This window comes from Micropterus salmoides, unplaced genomic scaffold (assembly GCF_014851395.1).
Source record: "Micropterus salmoides isolate LMB-PRFRI ecotype aquatic unplaced genomic scaffold, ASM1485139v1 Ms_hic_scaffold_4, whole genome shotgun sequence".
Lineage (NCBI taxonomy): Eukaryota > Metazoa > Chordata > Actinopteri > Centrarchiformes > Centrarchidae > Micropterus > Micropterus salmoides.
The window spans coordinates 17,188,879-17,206,157 of NW_024043372.1; the positions used below are offsets into that span (position 1 = coordinate 17,188,879).

The 17,279-nt window shown below is 39.4% G+C and overlaps 1 protein-coding gene across 2 annotated transcripts in view; it reads left to right on the forward strand.

Moving 5' to 3' along the window:
* poc1a (POC1 centriolar protein A) overlaps positions 1-17,279 on the forward strand; it is a 58,638-nt gene that overhangs the window by 23,376 nt on the left and 17,983 nt on the right. For both annotated transcript variants that reach the window (XM_038697491.1, XM_038697492.1), the window contains 2 exons: positions 486-554; positions 858-1,010. In XM_038697491.1, coding sequence (XP_038553419.1) covers positions 486-554; positions 858-1,010 — 222 coding nt within the window. The remainder of the gene's footprint in view (positions 1-485; positions 555-857; positions 1,011-17,279) is intronic.

Below are 17,279 nucleotides of genomic sequence, written 5' to 3' on the forward strand. Positions count from 1 at the left end.
ATTATTTGACTAATTGTTTTAGCCCACTTAATGACATTTCAACTAGAGTTGCAAAGAATAGATCTGCCCATGCTTGTTGTGTATTTCTGTTCATCGGGTTTATTGACTTGAGCAAACATCTTGCAGCAAAGAGTTTCAGGTAGGGCTGGGTGAAAACACTTGATGCCAAAAAGTGGATAATTTCACAAAACATTCAAAACAATTATAATGATAGATGAAAGATTATCTTTTTCTCAACAAAATAAATATCTTAATAGAAAACTGAAGTGCTGTTTTGTGATTCAGATTAATTACATTGAACATTTGTTATATCTATATTGAGGAAAATTATATCGCAGTAATTATTATCATTTTATCGCCCAGCCCTCGTTTCAGGATGCTTCTCTTTTGTAAGAAACATAAGGCAACTGCAGGTAAGACAAACCTGGGATATGATTTTACTGTATTATCACCTTATTTCTCCATTTGTCTTTCCTTTACTCCAGGGTCCAGTGACCTGTGTGGCCTTTTCCAGGACAGGAGAGTACTTTGCCTCTGGAGGTTCTGATGAACAGGTGATGACTTATTCTTCTAACTGATACTAAAACATTGAGCCAGATATAGAAGGTATATGGAATGGCTTGCTGGTGTCTTGGTAGCCAAAGGTCCATATCATGTGCCTACCTCACACTACTGATATTGATACAGAAGGACATACTGACAATTTATTAGACAATGAACTTGTAAAGGAGAAAGCAAAAAAAAAATATATATATATATATATATATATACACACACACACACACACAGACGATTCTTGTTCATTTGACTTTGGTGTATTATTTTGGAAGAAGCATTATTTTATATTCATCTTACAGGTAATGGTGTGGAAGAGCAATTTTGACTCTGGTGCTGAATACAGTGATGGAGTCCGTCTGCTGCATAGAACTACTTCCAGCTCGCAGGCACCACCAGCCAGCTCCGCAGCTCAGCCGCCCTTTAACTCGCATTCAACTGTGTTCCGCAGCCAGGTAAGTTCAGAACAGCTGGAGACAACCAAAGCGATCATACAGCAAATCTGCTTTGATGCCCCATTTAGATCCAGCTGTTTATGCATCCCCTTTGCTCCTTTTACACAAATTTATTTTTATCCTGGACACCAGCCAGTCACATACCACATAGCCTCTTATTTCCCTAACACAACTAACATGCAAGAATCACTAATGAATAAGCATCAGCACACTGTTTAGACTTCACCAGGAAATGTTTACATCGTGTCGGCAAGCTTGGTTTTGATTGTGAACCAATGTAAAAATGAGTTTTCTCTGGCTTAAACTTTTGGAAAGCCCCATTGCTTGTATTTCAATTGATTTTTTATATATTTAATTATTTGGCATCTATTTTTGGCATTTTATGCAGACAGGAGGTTAAGAGGTATTTCAAATAACTGCAACAACCTCTTAAGCCACCAAGATGGCCCATATTTCAGTTGATTTTGTAGTTTAAAAGTCTTCAGTGCTTTTTTATAGCACTATGTGGTCATCTAGATCTTTCTAAATTTTAAGACCAAGGATTGCCTTAACCAAATAAGGTCCAAAACTTGCAAGAGGCTACAGTACATGTCTATAAGTAAGAAAAGGTTTGAACAAGATACTGATTTTGATATTCGTAGATCTTTACCAGTAGTACACCTAATATATAAAATTTGCCCTATGGCTTGCCCAAACAAAACTCTCATGAAGACTTATGAAATAATGTAAAAGCGGGGTCATCTCATAGGCTAATAGGGTACATCCACACAAATCTACACACACAGGTAAGTCTGTGTGCTCACATTAACACAAAAAAGACTAATTGAAACAAGAGTGCACACACATTTGCCTGCATGTGTGTCTACTGGCTTAAAAATACACATGTAAGAAACACATGCGCAGATCCCCCTCAGTATTTCATGCTGCCACTGCAGCTGGCTTTTTTCCTCCCTGCATATCCTTCCTTTGAAGTCTGCAGTGTGGCCCAAAGCTACATTCATATCTCACATGAAGGGCAAGAAACACCTACTTATTCCTGCAAATACCCCCCCATCTTTTTGACCTCATGAAATATTAATCCGCGCTTAACTTATGACTACATCTTCTAATGCAATAGAATGTAGAGATATTTTACTAAACTACAGGTGAGTTTTGAAAATGTTGATGACAACAAATTATCAGAATTGAAAACCGCAGTAAGGAGTAATGAGGTGTTATGTTCAAACGGATGCTAGTAATGTCAAAGTGCTACAAATTCCTGTGATTATTGTGTCTTATGAATTACCTTATATAGTGCTGAAATGTGACCCTGACAAACAAAAAGGACTAAAAATGTTATTCCTTCAAGGGCTATTTCTCATTTGGTACTTCCAAAATGGCTTGTGGTTACGTTTATTTCTTGCCCTGTACAATCTCATTTTAGTGTATTTTGTATTAGACATTTCTAACTCAAGAACACATCAATACTATTATTCTTAATGTCATTGCAGTACATGTGACACTGACACTATCCTGATTCATACTGTTTTTATTTAATTTGACAACTAAGAGGTTTGGACAATATTAAGAGTCAATAAATGCCAAAGTCAGTTATACTATAATATATTCTGATGAGGGAAAAAATCAAGCCTTCCAGACTAAAGCCCATTTTGTGGCAGCATCCGTTTACATGTAATTTAATAGAACATCATTCTCTGTGTTCTGTGTGGTTGACTAGGAGTCTGTATTTGCACTGACTGGGTGTCGTCATTACAGGAAGCTGTTGTTAGCTGTTGTGACCGTTCAGGCTGATATATTATCAATAAATACAAACAATGGGAGTAGATACATTATTTATGATCAGTTTCTTTTCAGTCTGTTACCAGCCTGGTAATGACTCAGACTCTCAATAGCATGGCTAAACAATTAATCGAAATATTATCAAAATCGCAATATGGCCAAGTACAGAATCCAAATATCAGGAGCTGTAAGTTTTAAAGGTAAAATGTGTCACAACATACCATTATAAATGAATCATTGTGGTCCTACAGAGACGTCGCGGCCTACTAATTATATGGGACAGCCTGTTAGAGGTGTGTATATATATTCATTTTTCTTCAGATTTAAAAGTAGATTAATTTCATTACTAATGTGTTGTTTGAATTAACAGGGTTGAGCAAATTTGTTTTCTCAGGAGTTTAAATACTAATTTTTAAAATGTTCTTATCATACTGCAGTGGTTCTCAAACTTTTTCTGTTCACTGTTCAAACTGTGGCTGCAGGTAACGACAATTTTCAGAACCTCTTTTGAATACTTCCTTGATAATGACTTAAACGGTTACTTATTTATTAAAATGGTCTGTGTCTGTGTGGGAAAAAAAGAAACATGGAGGTGACAGAAAAGATCAAACCAAAAGACAAATGATTACAACAAACACAATGTGAGAGAGCAGTGCAGCCATTAGCGACGTTTAAATATTAAAAGACCTTGTCAGATGTCTCATACACACACACACACACACACACACACACACACACACAAATGGGATAGTGTCACACGCTGGCCAGGGAACCTCAGGGAATGGTTTGGATTTCAACCCTTTTGACTGCTACAGTTACTTACACATCAACAAGGTCACAGACAAAGTCCTCTCTCTTGCTGTTTCTTACTCACACACACAAACACACCCTGCTTTCTCTTATTGATCACTCTGCTAGAAGTTAAGATCCACTCACAGTGATGTTGCCTTGACTTTACACTTTGTTGAAAACCCAGTATAGCATAAGACTCATAATTAACAATGTATGTAATAGGTAAAAAAAGAGTATTAGTAGTACTGGTTTAATATTATACCATGTCTAAGTTAGTTAATGTTTTTGATACACAAAATTATTGACTGACTACCAAATCCTAAAGACCATAGCACATACAGCATAGAATACTTGGTAAAGAAAAAATATATTTCTTATTTACAGTTCTTCTCATGCCAAGTGTGTTTGTACCTTTTAATGGCAAACACATGTAGTTTTTAGTTTAGTTTTTGTTGACGTTGTGTGCCAGCAATGATATGTTGTTACATATCTTCCCTCTGCAAATCAGGGATGGCGAACAACAGAATCAGATGTTTCTCCATAGATTCTTTTTTTAACCTTTGTCAAACCAGTAGGTGAACAAAACTCTTATTTATCAGAAAGCTTCATCAGTCAACTTAGGCCCAGTATTGGCCAATAGCAATTTGGAGCAAGTGTTTAAGCATATCAGATATGTGAAGGCGTCTTTATAGACTTGAGCAGTGTACAAAACAGTACAAAGTACAAAACTTTTAATGTCTTTTAAACACCCGTTTTCTCTATGCCATCCTTGGACCCTTCGGGGCTCTTTTTCTTCTCTGTCTTGACTGTCTTTCTTGCTCTCGCTGCTGTGATACAGGATTGTAAATGGATTTTAATTGCTCTTCCACTCAACAGCCATTATTAGAGATGTGCCTCAAAGGGTGATTAGAAAATGGGCAGTTGGACCATGTGGAGAGAGATGATTAGTGCAATGTATGAAATGTATTCTCTTCTTCTGAGAACTACTGTTCTTGGAAAACCCCACTGAACCCTTTCATTGGGAATGATGGTTTTTTCAGATACAGCTGTATGACGGTTCAGTGCTTTACTTCATATCTGCTTGATTAAGAAACGAGGTGCAAGATGGTTCAGATCTGTTTTTTGTTGGCTCTCTATCATCTAAAAAACATGCATTTTTACATGGTAAATTTATTTGTCCTGTAATTTTTTGTGTCTTTTTTTATACTGTACTGCAGTGTGTTGGTTGTTGTCTGGTCAGTTTAGCCCAGTTCGTGTAGCTGGGTTTGATAGCATATTATTTAATCTGAATCCACTTCAAAATCCTTTTGATTCCCTCAGTCTTTATATATACTCATAGTATGTAGTCTCAATATAGTCTCAGAATTTTGAACGAAATTCTGGCATGTTTGAACCTGGGTTTTATTGTCATAATTATGGCCATTTGGGAAATGTGGGCCCCACTTAAACATATATTGGGGTCAAGCAGCACAGACATCCTAACATGCCTGAAGTAACTTCAGTTTTGAATTTCGTCAAATTTTGTCCCTGAGTTCAGCAAAAAACAAAACAATAAATCCCATGTACTTTAACATACATAACGTTACTGTTACCAATAGTTAGTGTTAAGCTACCAAGAAATAAAAAGCTATTTGTCCATCAGGAAACTTCATAAATCAGAGTTGGGAAAACCAGAAAATATTTTTTAATTTTCCTTCATAACGATAAAAGCACTTTCTGTGAGACACACTGCACAGCACAACTTACAGCTCTAGCTCTATAAGTTCATATGACCGCCAAGGTTATTATAGTTTAGGATTTTTCATTAGTTTTTATTTTATTTTGTTTTGACTTTGTTTTCAATTTCAATTTCTTAGTTTTAGTTTAGTTTTTATTAGTTTTAGTCTTTGTTGCTGCAGGATGCCAAGCTCAGTTCAGTTTAGTTCAGTCCAGTTTAGTTTTTTCACCAAACATTAAGTACAACTAGAACTGCAAGCAGTTGTAAGCGGGGTCCAAGCCGCTCCCCCTGGCCCCGCGGAGGATCGTGCGAGTCGGCCCGGGCCCGCCATGATTAATTGTCCCAATTAATTGGCTCGTGGAGAATAAATGAGCAGAGATATAAATGAAAGGGGCATGCGGTTACAGAGATCTGAAATGAATGTATGTCTATGGGAGTGTTATTTGCTTTCTAATTAAGAGCGTGACCTAGAGGCAGGCTGATGCAAAATTTCACACAGGCCCTCGAGAGGTGGTGCCAGATAAGGTCTCTGAGTTTGGTGTATCGGCCATTGCAAACGTAAGATCTGAGATGACATCCTGTTTTTAGCGTTTGCGCAAAAATGTGTTAGCTTGTAATTCGGCCATTTTTTGGCGGATCAAAATTCCCTGTACAAACTTTGTTCGGCTTGGTCCAGAGATGGTCTGTGCCAAGTTTTGTGGCGATCGGACTTGCAGCTTCAGAGGAGTTAATTAAAATAGGTTCTCCAGTTTTTGCGATTTAGCAAAATGAAAACGTCATCGCACAGAGGCGTGTCCTATACCATCGTAAACGGCAGCATTTATGAATGTGCGATGTAGTGGGCCGTAGTTATGAGGCAAAATGTCCTTTGGTTGAAAATCCCATTGAAATGAATGGGATTGTCTGACATTGTTTGAGCTTCGATTATAGCGCCACCTTTAGGCCGAATTGCACCAAATTTTTCAGGTGTTATCAGGGCCCCATGGGGAACAATTGGCCCAAATTTGGTATGAATCAGACTTGTGGTTATGGAGATATAAAATTCATGTAAATCAGTGGGATTTTTTGTACGTCTTTAATCTGCAATAAGAGCGCCACCTATGGGCATATTTGAGTGAACTTTGGTGCCTGTAGTAAGGGGCCCATGCTCGACAGTGGTTTCATGTCAATGCAACTTGTGGTTATAGAGGAACAATTTTTTGGGATTAAATTGCACCACCTAGGGGCGAGTTCCACCAAATTTTGCACAGGCCCTCAGGGGATCGTCCCACATTAACGCTCCAAATTTTGTGTCGTGTGCACCGTGTAGGCTGCAGTATGAGTTTTATGCACGGAAGAAAAAAATAATAAAATCTGAGCGATTACAATAGGGTTCCTAACTCCCCTGGTACTGGGAACCGCGATGCCTTGCATTCGTGGGTTCCCAGAAATTCATTCAGTCTCTAGCGCTATAATTCTTGTTAAAATTGGTGAAATAATATAAATGGAGGTGAAATACAATTGATGGACAGTAGGGCTGAATAGTCGAAGATTCGATGCTTCGATGGGCGGAGCCTGATTCGACTGTCAATCTCACAGTGGAAGCATCGCAGTGAAACAAGGATCATGCCATTTTGGCGATATGGGCGTGCTCAACGTCTGATTTTACATAGAACTACCAGTTTTCTCCCAATAAGTTAATATACAGCCTATTACAATATACATTTCAACTTTTAATGCTGTAAATAAATATATAAAAAGAATAAAACTTTCAATAAAGGTTTTTGCAGTGCGTGAATAAATCCAAAATTGTAACCCTAACCATGGGTTGTCAGTGCGCATGTGTAAGCGAAGCGTGTACGTGTGCAGTGGCAGTGGAGGAACGCATGCTGAAGAGGCGGAGCCCCAGCTTCACCGGTGTTGTGCCGAGTTGTCCGCACCTCGCGGGACTTTCGGATAATTTATCACCGTTGATGAACCACATAAAAAATATTTTATCGTTTTTAAATAGCCGGCTACTTGAAATAGACCCGCGAGGAAACCGTGAAGTGCAATACAGTTGTCAGCAGCAGTAATGCATGGAAAACGCTGCATAAGACCGGTGATCAGTCGACTATAGGCAGGACTTGGCGATTCTGATTCGACTATGCAAATCCTTAGTCGGGGACAAATGGAAAATTTGGAAAGATAGTGGAGCCACAGACAACACATCCCTAGCACCCTGAAGGCAAGTATGATTGGAAAGCAGTTATATTAAAATCTAAACCTTTATTAATCAAAAAAAAAAGTTTTAAAACAATGTGAAGCACAAAGAGACAGTTTGGCTGAGATATCAGTGACCCCATAAAACACACACTAGCTGACATGCAGTAAATATAATGACCAGCAGACACGTTAACCCAGTGCAAGGGCAGCTCACAGTCAGTGGGCAAGGGGCAAGTTTATCACACATGCAAGATGAGCTCTAAGCTTGACCATCTGAACAGAACAGAACAAAACAAGGAAAAGAAAACCACCAAGACAGTGACTCACTTCCTGCAACCCAAACTAAACACAACTCCATACATTTGTTGCATTCATATTATTTTATACACATGTATGTATAAAAGATAATACCAAACATGTTCAAATCCCACTAACTACACAGCCTATCCCTACTTGCAGCTAAGTTAGCCTCCCTATAAGGTTACATTGGGCTTTCCTCGTAACAGCGGTCGCCACCTGCTACGCTGCGGCCAGACGCCGCCCTGACCCCGGACTCTCTTGACGGACATGCAGCGTGCCAGCTCTTCGCGCAGGTCAAAAGCATAACACAACGGTGGCCCAGCAACAGGTGGCTATCAGCTAATCACTGCGTGCACTGCTGAACTGCTGGTCCAGCCCATAGGTCCGGCCAGACCAACTGCCCCACAGCGTCAATTTCTTCATATTCACTCAAAATGTAGGCTTATTAGGTCTTTTAAATAAATAAAAAATCTAAGGATATTTACTCTTTCATTTTAGTTAGTTTTAGTGAGTTTTGCAAACCTACAATACAGTTTTAGTTATCGTTTTTTTGTAAAGCCTCATTTTTATTTTTATTTCAGTTAACGACAATGTTTTTTCACATCTAGTTTTCATTATTTCGTTCGTCTTTGTTAATGATAATAACCTTGATGACTGCTAACTCTGGAACATTAGCTCTCCAACATATTGGACATTAGACAATTAGGAGAATAAGAAAAAAAAACACAGTTTTTCACTCCTTTTCTTAAACAAGGAACAGAATAAGTAAAAATATCTTACTGCATTTATTTCTTCTTTTTAAAGAGATCACGTTTTGACTCTGAAATTAGAAGGTAATAATGCAGTTCTTTTTAAATATGTGCATAAAGTGCATGCAAAGTATTTCAATTCTGGGTAGAGTTAAAACACAGAGCTACAAATGCAAAAGGCAAAACCCATGCATAAAATAAGTGTTCAATTCCAATATTTCCAATAGAGATTTGGGCTAGCTTGGTGTAATGATTAGGCTGGCTACATATTAGTTTTAATTGATGGTAGGAAATATGTCAGAACCAGCCCTGGCAGAGTTTGACATTTTTACTTTTTAGGCTTTTGTTGACAGCTGCGTGTTAAACATGTCATTAATGGTGCTGTTACCATGGAAGCCTTATTCAGTGGCAGGCCTGATATCCACAGGGATCCCTCAGCTCCAACTGAAACATCAAGTCAAAAAATACATAAACAAATAATTGAAACAATAAAACTGCTTTATTATTTGTCTTCACACAGTAGTTCCTTTATTCTATTACCAAATACATATTTTGACTTCTACTATTACTATTCTAAAAATGTTCTGATAATATTTATCAGTTTATTTAACAATTTCCACATATACACTTTAACCTCATTAACCTGAGTTAGTTCCTGGCAGTGACATTTCTTTCATCCGCTTATGTGAATTGTCATTTTGCCAGTTGTTAAACTTAAAGTAATGGTAGTAACTGCACCTGGAAGTGCTAGCTTCCCAGATTTTCCTTTTCATGTATAATTTACTCGTTCATAATTTATAATTAATACAGGCCCTTTCATCTCCCATAAACCGCTGCAAGTCACACACACAAGTTGCCTGAGAGGAAGCAAAGGAGAAAAATGTCACCAGCTCGCCCAAATGTGTTCGTTTTCTTCTCTCTTGGAAAGACTATTCAAAGCCTTTATGAGTTTGAAAGGGGAGAGAGATAAAACAGAGAGAGGTACTCTAATATAGGAAAAGTGGATCTAATGTGCTGTTATAAACTGACTTATTTTCAGGGAGGCAGAATATAGTAAACAGGATGTTCTTTTTGAAAGCAGCCATGAAGTGAGTTGTGGAACACTACTGCCACTCATACATTCAAAAGCCAGATTGCAAACTAATTAAAGAGCAGCCCAAATTGTGAATATTATCAGCCTGTTTACACTCAAGAGTACACTTCATAAGCAGAAATTGGAATTGTATAATTACAAATTGAGGGTTGTAAAAAAAAAAAATAACAAAAAGACCCCTGCACAAATGCATTATATCCCAGAAATGTATACATTTTATTTACTCTAACAAATGTTAATTAAGTAAATCTAAGACTAACTACTTATAAGCAAAGTGAAAAAAAGTGTAGGCCTTCATGGAAGTAGCAACCATAATAGCTAGTATTGTACAGTACATAGTTTACTATGGTAATACACTCATATTTTGTATGACTATTATAGGTTTAATAACAGTGTTAGGGGCTAGATGTTAGGCATGGCTGAGATGTTAGGCTAGATGTTAGGCATGGCTGAGATGTTAGGCATGGCTGAGTCTACTAGCACCACCAAAGTCACTTTAATCATAGTAACATAATCGGCAACATGTAAGTACTAGTAAGAGAACATTCCTACAAATGGAAGGCACAAAAGCAGAAAGGAACTACTAGCAACTAATGAAGTATAAATAACCATGCATTACAGGACTTATCAGTAGAGCTTGTTTTGTAGAACATGAACTCATTCAAGCACCAAGCAAAAAGTTGTGCATGTTATCATACACTCGCTCGTGAATTCACAAAATGATTCCACAGCTTTTGCAGCTGCTAAACCTGCACAAATAAAATGCAGTGTAAATTGAAGAGCACCTGCAAAGGGTGAAATGGAGCACCCCTTGGTGCTTTGGTGTTTTTGCATGTATTTATCAGTTAATATGCATACATTTGGCCCAAATTGGCCCTTTTCTATGCAAATGAGCCTTATTGCAAAAAAGTCCAATTCACAAACACCAGCGCTAATAGTCACTTGCACAGAGTTAAATTATTAGCGTATTCAAAAGTGGCGTCCCCACCCAGACTTTTCGTGATCATGGCAGATGCGACTGTAGCCAAGCAAAGCAATTTCACATCACAGTACATCACATGCGCACAGATGAACAGGAAAACTAGAGACATCTCGCAGATAGAAACAAATGAAAGAGCAGGGGGAGTTAATAGATAATAACAGAAAACCCCACAGGTCAAGCTTTTTAAAAAAAGATATATCAAAGAATCTCTTTATGAGGTCATTGTTGGCTGATGCTGGCGGTATTGAGCGAGCCTCTTGTCTGTGTTTAAATCGTCGTAATGTGGGAGGTATTAAAAATGTCTCTCCTTACTTTGCGGAACATCCAGTATTACACACTGTCACCTTTGGCTGTAACTCATTTCACCAGGAAGAAATTGACTAATGAGACAGTAATGCTGTGTTTATTCATACAGAGGCAAAGGCCACCTATGGCCACTGCCCTTTCAGAATCAGTCCCACAGGGACTTCATAATTAGCAAGATTGATATCTGATCCTTTAATGTACTTAATTTGCCAGTGATGGGCACTCTACCAGAAACATGTAGGCCTATTTGTTAAACACAAGAAGGCATCTTTAAAATGAGGTCTCTCCAGTTAAAGATTGAGACTATGTGTGGTTCATCTTGGGCCATCTCTCTGTGCTCAACACAGCTGAGCAAATCTTTATGTGCCGTTGTTTCACTGTATGAGAAAAGATGCATCAGTGTGTGCATGTGCGTGTGTCTGTATGTGCACGCCAACCATTGCTGACAGGCAGATCAGCTCTCTCTGATCACATCTGCCCTAATCCCTCCACCTCCCTCCCCCCAACCCCTCACGCCCTCCCCCCTTCCTGTCTCTAGCTTCACATCTGGGTCTTTCTCCCACTCACGTGTGCAGACAGACGAGCTGCACACTCACAGCAGGCTTCCCTTCACAGCTCAACACACACATACAAACTCCACTGCATCGCTCAGTTCAGCTTTAGGATGTGGATTGGAGAGCGAGGAGGGGGGTTCTGAGACTGCAGAAGCTGTATGAGTTTCTATTTCCTTCACCATTATTTTATTAATTTACAAGAGCTAATAGGCTGCTGTAACTATGCTATAGTAGACCAAACATTATAGGCACTGTCCTTAATTAAAGAACGCTCAACGGCAGTGAAACAATCCACAAGGCACTTATATATTTAAGACCTCTGTGCATTGTGCTATAGACTGCAGTTTCTGGTACAGTGTTTTTGGTTGCATGTGTGCACCTTTTAAAGGTGCTAGTGTGAAAAGACAGGTGGGAGTTGAATGCATTTGACAGCAGGGGTTAGAGAGTGAGCGAGAGAGGGAAAGGCAGGGGGTGTGACGAGTGAGTATGGAAGACAAGATAGCAATGGAGTTAAAGAGAGCCTAATGGTCTAGTGGAGCGAGAGAAAATCAGCAAGGGAGAGGGAGGGGGAAATGGTAGGAAAACAGGGTGAACATGTGAGCGAGCTCGACAATATTAGCGGAGACATTAATATTGGAGACAAAAAAAAACAAGATTGAGGTGGGGAGCGGAAGCGTGAGAATAACGAAGAGAGAACATTTGAGAGCCATTAGACACCTGTTTATCCTTGTTACCCTAACGACAGAGAGAGAGATTAAAAGAGATGTGGATCGGGAGAAATGGGAAGAACGGGAGACAAAAGAGTAGCAGGAAAGGAAGGAAGAGTGGGAGAGGCAGTCGGAGAGAAATGGAAAAGGAGAAGTTGACTAAGTAGCATTAATTAAAGGGTTTTGTGAGAAATACCCTCCCTTGTCTGTTCTGTAAGCTATAACTGAGTCCAGAGGCATAAGTCAGACCTGAGTCACGTCACTGGCTTCATTCATCAAAAAGCATCACTGGCAGTTATAAAATGTTTGCTCCACTGTAATTAACTGAGGTGTCAGTCGGTGAAAAGATTTGTCTACATCTTATGATGATATTATGACACACACACCCTCCAGCCTTACCTGTTCAATCATAGAGACATTTAATATCGTATATATTTTATGTTTCAATTTATGGTTGTGATTAAGCCTCAGAAGGCAAGGATGGATTGGCTGCAGCAGTCTGCGTTGAAGCAAATTCACCACCACAGCCATATCTTCGCAAGTCTCTCATGGCGACCAGCTGATTTTTAAAAGATCAAAACCACTGGCCACGTCCAAGATTCCAAATTTTATGATCTGTGAACCGCAGCAGAGCTCTTAAAGCAAACTAAACCTGATCCAGTCGATTTGTTCCTCTTGTTGCACCATCCTACTCTGAGGGGATCCACTGTTGAGATGTCAAAAAACCCGTTCAATGCAAACCGAAAGGAAGACACTTCGGAACATGGATGAGTTGTTGACTTTCTAAAGGGTTCTTGTAACATCTGGCTACGGTTCTGTACCACGGCGGCACATATTTTGGTCATAGGACCCTGATGTCTGTAATGTAGTCATCTAAAACGCAGTGAGAAGGAATTGTTTGACATAAGGCCACACGACCCTTTCTACAAAGTACGCCCCACCTTCAGAGCACTGATTGAGTCTTGATTGATGCTATACCCCAAATGGTTATCAGTTGAAAGCTTACCTTATTATGGCTTGCATGGTTGTGGAGTCTTGCATCACCTACAGGGTACATGTATCATATTGAGCCGTATTGCAGAGTGCACACACACCTCCCTGAAACTGGCCTAGGACAGGGCCCAAGTGTAATCTTTGGTCTAGCCAATCAAAGTGGACGGTCCTCCAAGGTGTAACTTTGTACATGACAACTTTCACACCCTTTCACAGATGTGTGAATAGCTGGTTGTTCTTCCGGCCTTTCAGCGATCTGTTTCTTAAGCCTAGTTCACACTACAAGATTTTAAGCCCAATTTGCCCGTCGGCGAGCTCGGTGACCGTCGGGCTGTGATCAGGGGTAAATCTGTGATCGATTGGTGGTCGAAAGTTATGTGTGAACTACTCAAGGACACGTCAAAATGACACATCGCCGATGTCTGCCAGATATCTAGCACGCCAAATATCTGGAAGAGACAGCCGACTCGACGTCCACATCCAGCCAATGAGAGCAGGCTGCTGGCGGACCAGACAGCTACTTTTCACTGCAAAACACTTTTTACTCACCTCCAGCTCTCACTGTAACACAGACAATCCCTGCTACCTGTGTGTGCTAATCCATTCTTTAATCCATAATGTTTGTCTTTTATAATTGGTATCTTTATAATTACAAACAGCTGTTTCATGTGTAGGTTGGCGTCATTTCCCTTTTCACATGTCACATGTTTTCTTGACAAAATGTGGTTTGGAGACCAGCGTCGGGTGACAGAGTCATTGTCAGCTCGCGTAGTGTGTGACCCCCTGTCACCTACCAGTTACGTAGTGTGAATGCCACAACGACTTCAAGACACCAGTCACAAGACGGCAAGTTGTCAAGAGTTGAAAGTCGTGTAGTCTGCACAAGCCTTCAGGGTCTCCTAAAAAGATGGCCATGGCAAAAGACAACAACAACTGTCACTCAAGATTCTGCAAGTGGTGTAAAATCTCACTGGCCTGTGAACAAGTGTGACAAGTGCATTGTATATGCATGTGTGAAACACTGTGATGCACCTCTCAACACTGGGTGTTTCTACACGAATGTGAACTTTGTTATACTCATAACATATTCGTTGTTTTGCATGTTAGAGCTTTCACAATGACAGCATCGTTTGACTCGTGAACAATTTTTATTTTTAGGAAAAGTCTGATGAGCTTGCTGTTATTCCCCTCCCTCCGTTACCTATAACCTGCCTCCTTAACACGTACTACGGATCTGCTGCTCGCAACCACACGTGAGAGAGGACAACAAACAGCTGCAGCTGCTGTGCCATTCATCCTAAACTTTGGTTTAAAACTTCATACAACAAGGCCCAAACAAAGAAGCGCTGAATGCAAAATAGGTTAGTAACCTTAGGTCAGTAAACGTGTTTAACTTAGCATTGGCCATCTAACGTTAGCTGGCTTCTTGCTTCAGCTACGACTTACCAGAGGTTAGGTCCAACTATCGTTCGTTATGAAAAGATGAATGAGAGTTTGTTTACTTGCCAAACTTGTGGTGGTCTATTAACGTAATCCTGCTGGCTGCCATTGCATTAATTATTACCGTTGGCTGCAAACAGGTTACAGGTTTATTGTTGCTCATGTAACGTTATAGTTTTATTTAGTTATAACGTTACACTGGGTTTGAGAATCTGGGGTGTGTGTTGACTTACAGTAGTTTATAAGCTGTCATTAGTTGTAGACTCATTAGGCTATATAGTTGTGCTCTGTAAGTGAAAAACAGGTTACAGGTTTAATGTTGATCATGTAACGTTACAGTTTTATCTAACATTAGTGAATGTTACACTGGGTTTGAGAGTCAGCGGGTTGTGTTGTGTTGTGCTTATAGTAGTTAATAAGCTGTCATTAATTGCATTGCACATTACATGGTTGTGCTTTGCAAGTGAAAAACGGGTTACAGTTACAGAATCCCTTATAAGTATGCAGTGTTATAAGCAGCCTGGATTGAAGACTTGAGACTTGACTTGGACTCTAGCTCAAAGACTTGTGAGCATCTCTGTACTGGTAAGAAGTACAGGGTTATGGAAGACTCCAAATCTGCAGTTGACCTGAGGGCACAGTAGAAATAAAACGCACAGTATTATCCCTTCTGGTGATATAATTCATGGCATAGCAGTATTAACATCTCCAAGACAGCGGTGCTGCTGTTTTACAACTCACCTGCTGCTACTGATAATTCATCATCTCTACTCTGGCTTGCTACACCAGTATACACCCACACTGTCGCAGCCACCGTTAGCTGTATGTTAAGTAGGTACCTACGTCGGCTAGCGAATCATTCTTCATGAAAGTGACAAATTACCATCAAAATGTAAAGTCCCTTGGGGGTACCCCAGTTGTCTACATTGTTGAAAAGCCACACAGATATGCCCTCTGGTCTGACCTCTCCTAGCTTTGCGTCGTCGTCGGGTCTGAGTGACAGTGTGGGCACATGTAGGTGTGGTCCTGTAGCAGCAGGGCTGGTAGCTATGGTAGCGAGGTTGAGTGACAGTCACTTCCATTCCGTCCGAACGGCTGTTTATTCCAGCCCTATGAGGACTACAGACGCTCCATTTTTTTAAATCTATTTTTCAAAGCACCTAAATTTTTATTATGTATTAGTATATAACGACAGTTTCAACAAATATGGCAAAAATTGTTCTAGAAAGAAATTGCCTACCCTGCCTATAATTTTCTGAATTGTAATTGTCTTAATTGGAGACAGTCACACTGTTAAATGTCTTTAGGGTATCAGGTGACATTTGTTTTAATCTAGTTCAGTTTATAGCCATCATGCATACAGTTTATTAAGGAACCAGCTGCTGATGCAGACAAAAGAAATATGTGAGTTATCTGTCTGTTCATATGCGTGTTTCACCCAAAAAATTTCAGGTTGGGAACCTACTCTATGATAATGTGTGCATGCGTGTAGCTTGATGAATGATTTTGAATGCAGCTTTCAGGGTGTATTGATGGCTCGCTGTGTCAGACAAAGAGTTTAATTTGGGCCTCGGGGATATTATCCACTGTTGGTTTTTCCAGTCCAGGTGATTCATTAGGAAGGTGGTTACAATGTGTGCGCTGTATGCGTGCGTGTACATTTGTGCGTATCAGGGTTTTCCCCTGGCTCCACCTAGGGCTGCAGCGTTACAGGACATGAACAATATATTGTTTTAGCATCAGCATCACTGTGTACACATGGTATAAGGTAAATGAAGCCCACAATGGTACACTGCATAAACCACTTTACTGCTTGAGCGCTAATGACAACTCTTAACTTCAACTGTTAAGTCATAATAACATAATTCAGACTGATCTCATAAGATTTTGATTGCTAATCATGTAATGAAAAAAGCACTGTTGTTGAAATTTAACCTTTTGAGTGTAGATGTAGATGTCAAAACTGTCAAAAACAGGAATTGTTGTAGAAAAAAATGCTACATCTGTTATTTGAAAATGTTGGTTTAAAAAGTTTTTCGTGTTTTTTTTAAATTCATTTTTATTTAATACAACACCCTTTTTTTCTCTCCATTATTTTCAGCAGCATTTCTTCCCCACAATATTTCGAGTCAATGTTGTTTTTTTCTACTCAGCTTTTTCAGGACCATCAACAGAAACACTAGGCTTTAAATATTGGCCAGCAAACTCTAGTGTATGTGTGTTGTGAGACACTAAGTGTCTTTATGCATAGATGTCTACATCCATGTTTGCCTCATCTTTTCTATGTGAGTCTATGTGTCTTTATGTGGGGACCAGTGCTTGTTTTTAAGCAGCTGGTTTGATACAAAGCAGAGAGAGCAGAAAATTAGAGTAGCAGAGGAATCCATCATTATAGTATACGACAAAGTAAAGATATCTAGTACTGATGATGGTGTGTTTTATCGATTCATCAGGTCAAATATGTTGTAGAGCTGATTGATGATTAATAACGATGATATAGTTCACACTTAAATCAAAATAAATTATCAGTACCATTGTGTGGTAATTAAATATGTTTATTTAGCATGTTTCAGTGGATTGTGGCTACAAAATGGGTGTTCCAATATTGAAAACAACATAATTGAGTTTCCCTGTGGCTGAGTGGTCCATCATTTTTGATGTCACAGGTGCATT